The 15,048-nt window shown below is 46.6% G+C and overlaps 1 protein-coding gene across 1 annotated transcript in view; it reads left to right on the top strand.

The window, feature by feature from the left end:
* Positions 1-15,048, top strand: part of LOC141785978 (beta-1,3-galactosyltransferase 1-like) — an 82,212-nt gene extending 67,164 nt beyond the window's left edge. Inside the window, exon 5 of the mRNA XM_074664643.1 lies at positions 12,850-15,048. Coding sequence (XP_074520744.1) covers positions 13,086-14,072 — 987 coding nt within the window. The 5' untranslated portion in view covers positions 12,850-13,085 and the 3' untranslated portion in view covers positions 14,073-15,048. The remainder of the gene's footprint in view (positions 1-12,849) is intronic.

Here is a 15,048-nt window from a genome sequence, read left to right as displayed (position 1 = left end):
GGAATTGATCGGCAACACTATTACACCCCCTGCGGATATATTACAGCGTTTTTGTGCTTTGGGGCTGTTAAAAAGTGTGCTTGTGAGGTTTGGGGTGAGCACATCCTCGGCTCTTTATCCAGACGCTTTTTCTCACCTGTCAGTCAAAGCTTTGCCTAGAAAGCTCTCATTACAGAAGGATCCGGAAAGCAGGTGTTCCACTGGAGGTGCAGTCAGGACGCGGCCACACTGTGTAACCTTGGCGGTAAATATTCATGCTCCTCCTGCTGGAAGAGACGCATATCATCAACACTTCGCCCTCCGCGGTTTGACCCTCACTTTGTCTCCCCCTTTTCCCGTGATGCGCTCACATCATCGCTACACGGTCGCTCGTACATATTTCAAAGCGTACATACACAAACAAACGCACACACACTCCTTCAGATCTCGCATCGTGTCCTCAGGGCTCCTCCGACACAAACAAAACCTCACATTCAGGTTAATAAAACTTCTTTGAATCATTTTTCATCTCACGCTGATGTTTGCGAGGGGTTTAAACTTCTGAGAGGAGCAGCCTGTTCTGTTTCTGTGCTCATGTGTGTGTGTTCCCAAGCTAAATTGCGTCTGACAGCCTGACAGAACAATGAAAACCAGAGTGTGTATTTCTGTCAGGGGTTGAGGTGGAAGCCAAACTCCACTCAAAAGTAACCCCACTTTTCTCTGCTTCTCTTACACACACACACACAAGAAATTGACCCACACACACTCCCTCCTCCGTCTCCTTTCCTCCACGCCGTGAAGCTGAAGCTTAGCAGGTCTGACAGGTGGAATCATTTATTTACCGAGGGCATACTGAGCAGCGCAGCCTCTGACCGGACCTCATGCTGGCTGCAGATAGCGGCTTCACCTCAGCGACGGCCGCGGGCAGCTGTGGGCAGTTAAACCACGGGTTATCACGCCATACAAACACACACACGTACACGCACACACACTCACGTCTGCCTGCTGCGATTCCCACAGGAGAGTGAATGTCACGCATGAGAGCCGCCCCTTCACGAGCTGAACGATGGTTCGAAATCTATCGACGTCAAATCCTCTGACGCGCAGATTTTTAAAAAGCGAGAGGAATTAAATCAGAGCAGCAGAGAAAAAAAGTGTTCAGTTTTAATTTGAAAGCGAAAGAGAGGCCTGTCTGTCTAATAAAATCTAATTATCCCCCTTTCAGCTACAAACTCAGGCTGCCAGACGTAAGAAGACATTTAGATTCATACATCCACATCTGAGGGAGCGCGCTCGGGAATATGAGAGGAGATCACGACAGCACAGACACACACAGTCCAGTTTAAGAAGCTAATGCAGCCCTGACACACTGCATCAGACGTAAATGTGTGTGCAGGTGATCCCTGTGCCCCTCAGTAGGAGGAGTGTTATTTACCGGAAGGTTTGCTGAAGCTGCATGTCCCCGGCCTGTGCTGCCATCAGCAGTGGCAGGAGTGTGTGTGTGTGTGCTGGGTAATTATCACAGGACCCTTCATCTGGCATCCTCTCAGCTCTGAGGTTCAACAGAGCAGCTAACAAGAGCTCCAGCAGCTCACAGGCAAGAAACTAAATATGTGTTTTTTTACCCAGAAGAACAATGAAGACACCTGCACGTGTGCGCCTCAGATAAAAATCCAAGGAGTGTGTCCGCCTACATGGTCTCAGCCTCTGCATCGTGTGCGTTCTCTCCCTCCCCGAGCATCGCCTGTGTTATCTCGACAGGTGCAGTCGCCTGCGCTCTGCTATATAATAGGATGTGTTCAGCCTGTTCCACGCTCCACCCGTCTGTCAGCAGCGAGATGGTGTTTCCGATAACTCCTCGCCCCCTGATAGAGGCTGGAGCCGTGCAGCAGGGTGAAGCAGCAGAGGAAGAGGAGGAGGAGCTCTTTCTGTTTGGACTTGTGTGTCCTCTCCATCAGCTGCCTCCAGGTGTTTCAGTCGCAGAATTAGCTAATGTGAGTAATGTGCGTGACCGTTCAGAATCCGTGGCTTAATTAGCCGCCGTATACCAGAGCTTCGACTTGGGAGGGAACATTTTGTGTGTTAATTGATGCTCGTAGTGTAACAGTCCCTCTGCTGAGCATATGGCTTTGAATGCTGTGGCTTCACATGTGTGTTTTTAACTTTCAGAGCCCTGGAAGCTTGAACACACCTCTTAAGGTGATTTATTTCCTCTTTTGTTGAACAAACCCATTAAGTCGAACGCTACACTTCAACTCTCACCACACTCACTCTGGAAAATACTGCTCAGCATCACTTTTTATAATCCTCCAAGTAGAGAGGATGGTGTACTTAAATATGATCTAATTTTATCATCTAAGTGCTGAAATTACCCATTTGTGTCCCGAATGGAAAACCACTTATCTCCGTTTTGGTCCCATCCATCATGAGCTGAAGTGCCACTTTTTGGAGATTGGCGGGTTCATTTTTTTTTTTTTTTTTTGAGTGAAACACTCAATATGGAGAATATGCATGCACTCCACATCGCTAGAGCGTCTGGAACACTGGGGCATTTTTCTCCCCATAGACGCTGCTGCCATATGGGCAGAGGAGCATGATGGGAGAAGGGTGATCACTCAGTATGGTAATGTTTGCAATGATTTGAATATTTTGAGGATCACTCTGAGCCGCCTGTTTATCTTTCTTTCACTTTATCACTCACTCACTGTCACTCATTTCTTATTACCTTCTTTGTTTACTCCGTAAGTCGGCGGCTGCAGATCTGAAGCCGTCCTCTCAGGATATTACACCCCATCGCTTTGCAGCAGGAAAATAAAATTACAGACCTTCAGAGACCCTCAAGCGCCCAATCGATACCAGCAAATTCACAAGCTCATCAGGGACAGCTGCGGCAGCTTTTAGTGTCCGGGATGCTTGTAGACACTTCCACAGGTTTAAGGTCAACGCTGGAGTGAAAGGGAGAGCACGCAGGGAGCAGGAAGGAGAAGGAGGAAGAGGAGGAGGGGGGAGGTGTTTAAATGTAAACTGAAGAGGGGTTTAAGAGGCACCATTATGTGTCCGCTCTCCGTCTGCAGGCTGCTGCGGTATTGATTGGTTTGTTTGCAGCCTCACACAAAGGTTCCTCTGCATCTTTGAAGACTCCCTTCAAACGCAGCTTATCTGAGATGAACGAATATGAGGAGAGCTGTGAACTTACCGCCTCCGACTGCTCTGTGGATTTAGATGGAGACGCAGATAGCCTCAGATACACAAATTAAACCCTGCAAGATGTAAATACAAGCATTCAGCTCACTACCCATGTAATCAGCTTGCTTATACATTTACAAATACACTCGTGATGCTCCTTTTGCAGCTTCAAAATAATCCTGTTAATCCTACTCTTCAGAGGTTACGGTTGATTTGTCTGGATAAAGCCCCTGAGACTTCTGGATACGCTCAGCTGCACGTGGAGAATGGCCAGCAATCAGCAGCAGCCCCTAAGAGGAGAGGTCAGCGCTAGAGCATTGATATTTTTCTTGCCTTTTTGTTTACTCCCACGTCATTTGGAGGCTGGTTTCATATCTTTTCAAAGCTGCAGGGACGCCAATTTGAAGCCTCTTCAGTTGACACATAAAGACCTGAACGTGTGCTGGACGGGGTGGTTCAAATTAAAACAAATAGGCGATAATATTTACCCCCTTTGGACATAAAGCAGGAGTTACTGCGTCCTCTTTCTGCCAGGCTGCTTTTTGTGTCAGGAGATAGAATAAATTTTAGTTTTAGCTGAATGAAGCTGGGCTTATTCATCGAGCAGGATTTATACACAAGAGAGAACAGTAACAAAGACCAGGAGGAGTATTTTAAGATTTTATTCTTTGCCTTGGTGTTAAAGCTTTGAAAGATTTCTCTTCTGACCTGAGAGGTTTTAAGATTTGGCATGTAGCAGTTTGTTTGAGGCTTTAAAAGGTAAGGTAAGGCAGTTAACAGTGGTGTGCACAGAAGGGGGGCAGAGGGGCCATCGCCCCCTCTCATGGCCCAGTTGTTGAAAAAACATGCGAAAGAGCACCCTCTTGGGAGTGAAAAATATACACTAGAGTTCACTTTTTGGTGAAAAGAAACAATAGGTTGGTAAGAATATGATTAAGTGCCCTTTGGGAGTGAAAAAAATGCACTAGAGTTCACTTATACTTGCCTCTCGGGAGGCAAAATGTGCATTAAAGTGCCCTTGTGGTAGGCAACCCATGCAAGACTGCCTTTTTGGGTGAAAGAACAACAAACTAGGCTGGTTATTATGGAATAAAGTGTTCTTTCGGGAGGCAAAATGTGCGCTAAAGTGCCCTCCTGGTAGCTAAAATTTGCACTCAAGTTCCCTCTTGGTGGTAAAAACACACTACGCTGGTTGTAATATGATAGAGTGTCCTCTTGGAAGCCAAAATGTGCGCCAGAGTGTCCTCTTGGTAGGCAAAATGTGCCAAAAAGTATCCTTTTGGGAGGCAGAATCCATTCAAGAGTGCCATTTTTGGTGGAAAAAAAAACACACCAGGCTTGTTTCAATATTGTTAAATGCCCTTTTGGGAACCAAAATGTGTGCTACACTGCCTTCTTGGGTGGAAAAAAGGACATTTTTGCTGGTTATAAAATGATTCAGTGCACTCTTGAGAGACAAAATGTGCACTTAAGTGCCCTTGTGGGAGGCAAAATGTGCACTTAAGTGCCCTTGTGGGAGGCAAAATCCATGAAAGAGTGCCCTTTTGCGTGGAAAAATAAAACCCACTAGAATTGTTACAATGTAATAGAGCCCCCTTGGGAGGCAAAATGTGTGCCCAATTATCCTTTGGGGAGGCAAAATGCGCACTTAAGTGCCCTTCTGGTATCCAGAACATTCACTTAAGTTCCCTTTTTGGTGGAAAAAACACACTGGGCTGGTAATATCATATTGAAGTGCCCTCTTGGGATCCATAATGGGCATTAAAGCCAGCTTTTGGGAGCCAAAACTAGATTGCCCTCTTGGGTGAAAAAAGAATTGGCTGGTTACAATATGATGCTGTTTTGGGAGGCAAAATGCGCACTAGAGTTTCCTTTTGTGTCAAAACATGTCCTCAAGCGCCCTGGTTAGGAAAACACACAAAAGCGCCCTCTAAAGTAGCAAAAATGTGTGCCAAAAGTACCCTGGAAAATAAATATCATTTAGTACCCTCTTTAGTGAAGAGATTGTGATGTACATTCTTTTTTTTTTTCATTTCACCCCTGCCCTTTAAAAATTCGGTGCACGCCACTTGCTGTTACTGATTTTAGACTAATACGGTAGCCCAAGACAGCCTCCAGGGAAACAGTGCCCAGGGTCTGGATAAACGTGCCACTTCCATCCCAGCTTGTGTGGTTGTTGCCCACATGGATTCAGCCGTGTCAGAGCACAGCCCTGCTGAAGTGCTCAGAGTGAGCGCTCAGCAGAAACTGCGCCCTGGATAATGTAAAAGTTTAAAAAAGCGAACACTGCCTTGCCCCGGGCGACCGGATACTCTCAAGTGACTACAGCTGAAACATTTCATCAATACTCTACACCCTGACTTCTCTAGCAGGATCTTTGAAGGTTAGAACCGCCTCATTCCCCTTATCAATCCCAGACTGCTCCGCTTCCCCTCCAACGCACCTTCACAGAGAACAGCCCGCCTCGTTTCCCTGTTAGCGCCGCATTCGTCCTCAGCAGCTGTTATCACTGAGTGTTTCAGCCGCTTTACTGTAATTCCTGCGCCTTTGGAGCGCCGTCCTCACTCGCCCCTATGCGGCTTGAATATTGTATAACGGCAATGTCATCCGCTCGGACAGTGAAATGTATTACCTGCATGAATCAAGTTGTCATTTCCAATTTATGAGGGAGCTTGGCATTCCGAGCACGGGTCTGGCTTGTGCGAGGCCATGAAAGGCTCCTCTCCAAACCGCCTCAGTGCTGCTTCGTTTGTGACTCTGCAGAACAAACCGGCGGCACCTGCACTTCTTCAGTTTTGCATTCTTGAGAAAACACTCTGTAATTATAAAATGCAGCTGCGTCTGCACCCAGCTCCTTGCTTACTCATGCACCAACAGGCAGCCTTTGCCCGTTGTTCTGTGCTGGGTGTACTCACCAGATGGACGAGGGTCACAGCTCAACATAAATTATTTCCTGTTAAGTTCTGGAGTTCAGCAGCGACTTAAGCAAGTTTTTCTCTTCCCACAGTGATTATAAAGTCCCCTCAGCTCGCACAGGGAGTTAAAGTAAACACTGAGAATTTCCTGATATGCCCCAGCACTGTTTGGGCTCAAGTCAGCTCTGAAGTAGGGATGGAGCATCAGGCGTCTGTACTGCAGCCAAATCTGTTGGCCACTATTGATATCCCATTTCCTCTGTCACTCCTAAGCTGCTTTGCATTCAGAGGCTCCACGCTAAGCCCACGGCGTCCGGCCCGTGGCCTGTAACGCTGACGACACGGCTGTCTGTGCTGCTCCACAACAATCACCGACTCCTTTGTCGTCCAGGAAACAAAAGCATCGCCAGTGCCGCACCGAGGGCCGTCCATCCCTGACATTTTAATTGTGCCTTGCTCATTTTGAGCAGGATACTGAACCAATTTGGCCGTTGCTGTTAAATTCCTCGCACATTAACGCCTCTTTTGAGCGTTTAGAAGGCGCCATAATGGGGTTTAGACTTGGCAGAAGATTGGGAGGAAAGGGATGAAACATCACATAGGAGGCAGTTTTTTTGTAGTGTGTGGCTGACAATTATAAACCTCCTGTTGAGCTTATCGCAAACGCAACAGCAGGAGCTTGAGATAAGGTGGTGGGTAATGGGATATGGACAGAGGAAGGGTTTGGACACGTCGTGCTCATATCCTTTAAATTCATCCAGTAAGGAAAGCTAAAAATATGTCTGAAAACGGTTTGTTTACACCATCCATGGCCTTGGAGGCTGCTGGTTCAGTGGGTGAAGGGGGGTATTGTTTACCCAGTATTCCCTAGCATACGTAGAGGCTCTTGAGACGGTGTGACACATACTGGAGTGGAAACACGTGTGTTTAAAGAAGCCTCAGACACACAGCAATCATTTTCTGCTTCCATTATCCCCTCTGTTTCATGTTGTCACCACCATTGAATCATATCTACAAGTCACGCCTCGCTTTCAAACACTATTACTGAATTATAATGCCGCAATGTAAAGAATCACCCGACGCGGAGATGATCTGACAGCTTTGCTTGAATCAGCAGTCAGGAGAAAAAAACCCGCGAGTGATGGCGTCTGTTCCCCGTTTTCTCTGCCAGTCATTTAATGCGTTGCATCGAATCAGGCAGCGTGACTGTTAGATGTCATCCCAGAGCCCAGACGATGATTTATTTACCTTCAGGTGTGTCTGCTCTCCGAGCTCATCCCTCACTCACATGTATCCTCTAACGCCGTCGAGTCACTCAACGCTAGTGTCTATTAATCCACCTCTCAGACACACATCTGCACGGCCTTTTCTTTATTTATTTCTCTATTTTTTGTTCTCTCTACTCCCTCCCTGAGTGACTCACCAACACACAGTCATCCCCCCCACAAGCAAGGTCAGCCAGCGCTGCACTAATGACTGCCATCAATTACCAAGAGCAACATTAGACCAGACTCAAACTCCCACATCTCTGTTGCCTTCTAGCGTTTCGCACCGGCTTACAGAGGTCACATGACTGTTAAGACAGCAGGGTAGATGATTCAAGCTCCTGTGACCTCGGCCACTAGCAGAAATACTACTCGACAGGGGGATCTACGTTGATTTCTTTGATGTATGATAACGAGGTGCTGAAATGGAAATCCCACCTTCAAGCTAACCCTCAGAACGTCTGCATTTCCTTTCCTCGCCTCTGATAAAGAGGAGGCTCCAAGGACAGGACAGGTGGTGGCTTTTTAGGAATGTTTTATGTGTGCGACTTCCAGCAGGCAGCGTTTAACTCAAAGTAGATGAAGCAGGAGATAGCAGCTAACCTGGAGCGCCAAAAAATGCCCCTAAATCGAGGAGACAACAACACCCCAGAGCTCTGAGGACGAGAACGACCTCGCTTTCACAGCTGGTCTAACTGGTGCTAAAGACGATCATCATCAGACACTCCAAGGTTGGTTCCTTTTGACTCCTAAATCCTGATAAATATTTTTATTCCATCATCTTCAAACAGCACCAGTATTTGACGAAGCGCCTCATAAAACCAGACTGTTAAAACTAAACATCCTGCACCTGTTCTTTTCCATCAAACACTGATAGATACATTAAAATTTTAATGACTTCTGCTGATCACTGAATCATTTTTGCCTCCTCAGCCGATAAAAAGTACAGACATGCCTTTGAGTTTGGTTATTTATAACTTTGCCCACTTGCAGAACTTTCCAGACCTTGATTTGATCAGGGATTTGAAAGGATTAGATCTGGATGAGTGAATTCAATAAGTTTCCATTGAAGCCCAGCCCTGAGGCCTTTGCCTCATCAATTCCACCACTCTCCCTTTCAGCATGCCTGTTTCGCTTCCTCCAAATTTATCCGCTAATTCCCGGAGTCTTCTTCCGACTGGTTCATCGTTTCATCAATAAGACGCAGGCGATAACAAAGCCCAAGGTGGTGTCGTCCAACTCCACAATGCTGTAAAACACACGCACACATGCAGGGAATGCTTACATCTGATTGGAAGACAAACAACACTGTGATTGAAGCACTTCACTTCCCTTCCTGACCTGTGTGAATGTTTGATCCCTCGTGACTACGTTCAGATCCACACAAAGGTGATCATAATATGGCGTCTTGTATCAGTGTGAGGTGTAATGGAGCGCCACCAGAGCTTGCTACCAAGCTGCTAAATTGACTTCCTCAAGGGGGTTGCGTTCCTCAGCACGCAGTGCCACCATGCTGCAGACTGAACACTCTCTTCCTGCTCTCTCTTTCCCTTTCCTTCTCCCCCTACGGCCTGTCACAGCGCTGTCATGACAACTGGCTCAGATTAGCAGCTCATTAGCAGTAAGCCCGGTGAATGGAGTGTTAATAATAACTGTAATTATAACACCTTTTCATGCTTTTCCTCCCTCTCACCTTTTTACACCTTAATGCCTGTTTTTACTGCTCGGTGATATTTCTGAGTTACTCTATCATTGGCATGTTTCACCGGCCTTTTATCAGCAGAGGGGTCATTATTTTGATCTACAGTAGAGCTGAAGGAGACGCTGAAGCAGTGCTTCTGGAGACTATCTGTACAGATTACCCTCACAAGCAGCCAGGATGGTAAACCAAAACATTATGCAGAAATATATGAAGTAGTAAACTTTTAGAGGGTAGGGCCAAAAATAAAATAAAAAGGGGACAATTTACCACACATTTTGACTCCCAAGAGGGAAATTTAGCACGCCGTTTGGCCTCACAGGAAGGCACTTTAGCCCACATTTCTGCTACAAAGAAGGCAGTTTACCACCCATTCAAGCCTCTCAAGAGGGCACTTATGCAGATGCTTTTGCCATCAAAGATGGTGATTTAGCCCGCATTTTGGCTCTCAAAAAGGGCTCTAAAGCACGCATTTTGGCTCCTAAAGAGGGCAATTTAGCCCACATCTGGCTCCCAAGGAAGGCATTTTTTCGAGATTATAGCCTCTCAAAGAGGGCACTTATGCGCGTGCTTTGGCTCCCAAAGAGGGCAGTTTAGCCCACATTTTGGCTCCTAAAGAGGGCTCTCAAACAGGCATTTTGACTTTGAAAGAAGGCTTTAAAGCAGGCATTCTGGCTCCCAAAAAGGGCTCTAAAGCAGGCATTTTGGCTCCCAAAGAAGGCTCTTAATCAGACATTTTGGCTCCCAAAGAGGGCTCTTAGGCAGGCATTTTGGTTTCCAAAGAGGGCACTTTAGCGCACATTTTGGCTCCCAAAGAGGGCTCTTAATCAGGGATTTTGACTCCATGAGAGGGCTCTTAATCTGGCATTGTGGTTTTCCAAAGAGGGCAGTTTAGCGCACATTTTGGCTCCCAAAGAGGGCTCTTAATCAGGCATTTTGGCTCCTTGAGAGGGCTCTTAATCTGGCATTTTGGTTTTCCAAAGAGGGCAGTTTAGTGCACATTTTGGCTCCCGAAGAGGGCTCTAAAGCAAGCATTTTGGTTCCCAAAAAGGGCTCTTTATTAAGGCATTTTGGCTCCTAGAGAGGGCATTGTAGCACGTGTTTTTTTGCCCCTTAATGGACACATTAGTACAAGTTGTAGCACTTTAAGGCAGTTTACTGCTCCTAAGAGGGCACTTAAGCACATATTTTGGCTCATAAGAGCTCTCTTTAGTGCACATTTAGGCTCCCTAGAAGATGCTTTAGTACACATATATAGCCTCCCAAGAGAGAACTATAGCGCAGGCACTTTAACACTTCTTTTAGCCTTAAAATAGGGCACTTTAGCTTGTATTAGCACGTCTTACGAAACAATTCGACCACAAGGAGGGCAGTCACTAACCCAGTAACCATCTATTGCTCAAGTATCACATCCAAACATGAGTTTCAAAGGTCTCTTTCTCTTCAACATGATAATAGTTTTCTTTAAAACATGTTCTATATGACCTGATCAATGTACTCTGCCCCCTTGAGGATGATCATACCTCTACAAGCAGCTGTAGAGGTATGTAGCCAGCCCCTTTTCAAAACGCATGCTCTAATAAAATCATTCACACACTTTCAGGAAAATCTTTGCTAATTCGCAAGAAGTTGCGTTTAGAATAACTTCTAAACTGCTGCTCATTTTTAAAGTAAGTATTTTTTGCATATTCATAAAAACTTTACTGAAAAAGTTGCCAAAACCACCCACTTCATCAAATGTGATGCAAAAAATACATCATAAACAAAAATGATGTTGCAATATATTTGTGTATTTTGTTAGAAGGGTTGATAAACATCTCATTTCCCCCCTAGAAATGGAATATTGTGGTTATTTTTTGACGGGTTACGCTTTACAGGGTTGAGCATAGAAAGCAAAACTCACAATTACTGCACAAGAATCTAAGTCAGAGACGTCTACTTTGGTCCTTCATCCAGCAACAAACTGACACCCTCTCCATGCTGGGATTCAGCGGACTGTGAGGTCTGCTCAGGCCACTCTTAATTAGTGTTCTGCTGACCACAAATTAACAGTTATTAGCAAGTCTTCCTCACTGCGAGAGCTGCATCCCTGTAGTCTAAAGCCATGATCCCGTGCCTTGATATTCTGTCTGAAGTGTAACATATTCAGCAGCGGTGCTAATGTAATTCAAAGTGACACCACAGCATGAAAGGATACAGCCATCTTTCAATTTGCTCTGAGGGGAAGTTGGGCCTCATGATTTCGTGAGGTGCATGGCTCGATGAGGATATCAGTTATCCCGGGCTTTAGCGAAATGATCGTACGGTAGTTTTGGGAGGATTACAAAACCAATAGACCCACCGCAGGAAATGAAAGAGTTGAAGAGACGCCGATGTGAAAACAGGATGCAAGGGGAAACGAGGTCAGGCAGAGAAGGTGAACATGATGAATTGGTGATTTTATCCGGAGGAGAAAGGCGAGGAGGAGTGCAGGGAGTTGAGATTGAGTGGCTTCAGGGAGAGTAAAGGCGATAGATGCCGTCAATAAGTTGGAGGAGAGATTTGGGGAGATGAAACGCAGACGCGGGTAGAAAAAAAGTCTCTTTGGCAAAATAAGAAAAGTGGAGGTTGCTCAGGTTGGAATGAAGAAAGAACAAGGGTTGTGTGATGATGAGTCCCCGAGACAAAAACAATAAAGGACAGAGATTGAGACGAAGAGCGGCAAGGGAGGGAGGTAGTGAGACATATAAAGATGGATCAAGCACCCAGCGAAGTGGAGAGGGAGAGTGTGATTGAGAGGGAGGAGGTGTGGAAAAGCGGCCATGATGAGATGGATTCTACTGGACCATGAGATTGATGACTCTGCTTTAGGAGAGGGAGCGAGGGATTGGAAGAGATAGCAGAAAAGGGAGGAGGAGGAGGAGGCAAAACAGAAAAAGTCCTGATGAAAAGAAGCAAGAAGCGACAGAATCTGGCGCCTGATAAGAGAGTGAGCCGCTTTTTATCTCGGCGGCTCCATCTTGAAACAGAGCAGCAACTTCGCACATTTCAGTATCTCTAATAGGATCTGAGCCACTTCCTTTCATCATCAGTTATGCACGCTCAAAACAAAAATGTACTTCCCAGGAAGAATAACAGGACTGATGCTGCTGCTGCGTCAGAAGAGATTAAGTTGTGAATAAAAGTGTTTGCAAGGAAGGATTACTGCGATTTGGCCATCCATCATTGCTTAACGAAACAGGAAGTGGATTGTACATGGCGCCCAATGAGAGCAGAAGTCTTGCTGATAATGAAGGAGTCGTGAAATCCAGATGCCGGAGTCTGACCGTTGACGTGAGGTTCATTGTTGAGGTAGACTGTGAGTGCGAGCAGGAGAGCTAGAGAAGCGGATATTAATCGCTCCCCTCGAGAAAGTTTCACCTTCCCTGCTCTGATCCTTCCCCTCCTCCTCCTCCTTCCCCTCTTCCTCTCAGACTGCCGGAGTGGCTCTGATTCGCCAGGCTCTGTCTGGTCCAGAGGGGGATAAGAAGGAGATAAACAGCAAACAGCAAAGTGTAGGGAGCCAAAGCAGAGCAGGCCCTATCAATGGAGGGAGCTACTCAGGATATTCACTTTCTTCAGACCACAGAGCTCTTATCAGAGGCAGTGATGGAGAGATAGAGTAACTGAGTGTGCCGCCTGCTCGGCGACCAGACTGATGTTATGAGCTGGAATGAACAGGAGGAGCCAGATACTGTTGAATACGTCACATTTCTTCTCTAAGAAGAGGAAGATAAGGGTGTGTTCAAAGGTGCTGATCCGCCTGCTTTTCCTCTTTCTCTTCCAGATAAACCATCCCATCCAGCTACCATGGGACTCAATAAGGACAGAAGCATGATGGGAAACCTCTGCTGTGGCTCTACTCCAACACGACTCTAAAGAGCCCCATTATCTGAAATTGATGTCAGCCGTGTTGCGGAGGCAGCCTCAAGCTGCGCCGCCAGATCTGAGACGACCAATGGAGGCGTGGCCTCAAGGTTTCCGACCCTGCTGCCGCTGGTAACAACAGCCAAGTGACCAGCGATGCCTTCTAAGGTCTCCTGCTTGTACTTGCTGACAGTGGTTTGCTGGGCCAGCGCTCTGTGGTACCTGAGTCTGTCCCGTCCCTCCACTTCCTACGTGGGACAGATGACGATCCCCTTACGCAAACTGCCCAAGGTGAACAAGAACGCCACGTTCAACAACATCCGAACGCGCTCGCTCAACCCCCACGACTTCGGCTACATCATCAACGAGGAGAAGAAGTGCGAGGCGGAGCCGCCCTTCCTCGTCAGCCTCATCAGCACCACTCACAAGGAATTCGACGCCCGCCAGGCTATTCGTGAGACATGGGGTGACGAGAGCACCTTCACGGACGTTCGCCTGGTTACGCTGTTTCTGTTAGGACGCAGCACTGATCCTGTCCTCAACCAGATGGTGGAGCAGGAGAGTCAGATCTTTCATGACATTGTCGTGGAGGATTTTATTGACTCATACCACAACTTGACACTCAAGACGCTGATGGGCATGCGATGGGTTGCCACGTTTTGCTCTAAGGCGCAATACGTCCTCAAGACGGACAGTGACATCTTTGTGAACATGGAGAACCTCATATTCAACCTCTTGAAACCAGCAACAAAGCCAAGGAGGAGGTACTTCACGGGCTACGTCATCAACGGCGGGCCAATAAGGGACATGCGCAGCAAGTGGTACATGCCAAGGGATCTGTACCCTGAGAGCAAGTACCCTCCGTTCTGCTCCGGCACAGGGTACATCTTCTCAGCTGATGTTGCCGAGCTCATATACAAGACGTCCTTACACACCAGGCTGCTGCACCTGGAGGACGTGTACGTAGGCGTGTGTCTACGCAAACTGGGAATCCATCCGTTTCAGAACAGCGGTTTCAACCACTGGAAGATGGCGTACAGCCTCTGCAGGTACCGCCGAGTGGTCACCGTCCACCAGATCTCCCCAGAGGAGATGCACCGCATTTGGAACGACATGACCAGCAAGAAACACCTGAAGTGTTAGCAGAACTTGGCAATGGGGGGTCGGTTATCCCTTTCTTCTTTCACTTTTGGCTTTGGCGAGTACTTTTCAGCACGTAGCACTGAGCTAAAGAAGCTGTATCGACCAGGTACTGATTGCTTTGCCAGGAGTCTCTGTAGTGCAAGGCCAAAGCGAACTCCTCTGTCTTCATCCACCCTCCCTCCAAGGTGTTTTTGAGAGGTACTCAACTCAGACTCACTAAAAAGGCACAAACTGGGGAATATGCTCTCCAAAAATGTGCCAAATGTTCAGCCGGTTGTTTGTTATTGCCAGCAGCTCTATGATTTTATAGGAAAATACAAGACAGGATGCTTAGAGGCTTGTGTTCAAGCACTTATTTATACAAGACACAAACTGTCCCCATTACTCGACTGCAGATTACAGAGATGCCAACACAGTTCTTTAAACCCAGCCGTTCGCTTCCACAAGCTCTTATTATGAATGTTCCTCATTTTATTTTTTCACTTGTAGTATTTTTCTGAAAAAAAAAAAAAAAAGGTGTTAAAGTGTCGGATGCACTGTCTGGCGCTGGCAGCAGCTTTGTGACGACCACGGTGAGTTCGCAGTGACTCATTCAAACAGGTTGAATAACGTGCACTGTGTTCATCAGCCTTTAGGAGAGCAGCGGGAAAAGAAGTATTAACAACCGTACCTGTTTGCCTCTGTTATTTCTGTAGATTCAGACATATTTTCTTACCACAGATCCACAGATCTTTGCAGCCTGGGAGGGAAACCTCCAAAAAGGACCTGAACTGTGTGAAGACATCAGCTGCTTGCATTCCCAAGTGAATGTTACTCCTGTTAATGTGTAATGTGCAGTTATTTGTCTCAGGCCGTGCTGTGAGCAGGCTGCAGACTATTATATTTTCTATTACTTGAACATGATTGAGAACAGATGTACTGCGAGCGCAGCGTGTACTGAGAAAAAATATTACATTTTGGAGTGCTTTCTTCTTTT

The sequence above is a fragment of the Halichoeres trimaculatus genome, unplaced genomic scaffold (assembly GCF_033239565.1).
Source record: "Halichoeres trimaculatus isolate MK-OKI-2021-1 unplaced genomic scaffold, fHalTri1.1 fHalTri1_scaffold_24, whole genome shotgun sequence".
Classification (NCBI taxonomy): Eukaryota; Metazoa; Chordata; class Actinopteri; order Labriformes; family Labridae; genus Halichoeres; species Halichoeres trimaculatus.
The sequence above is the reverse complement of the archived record's forward strand: the minus strand, read 5'-3'. Positions and strand labels throughout refer to the sequence as shown.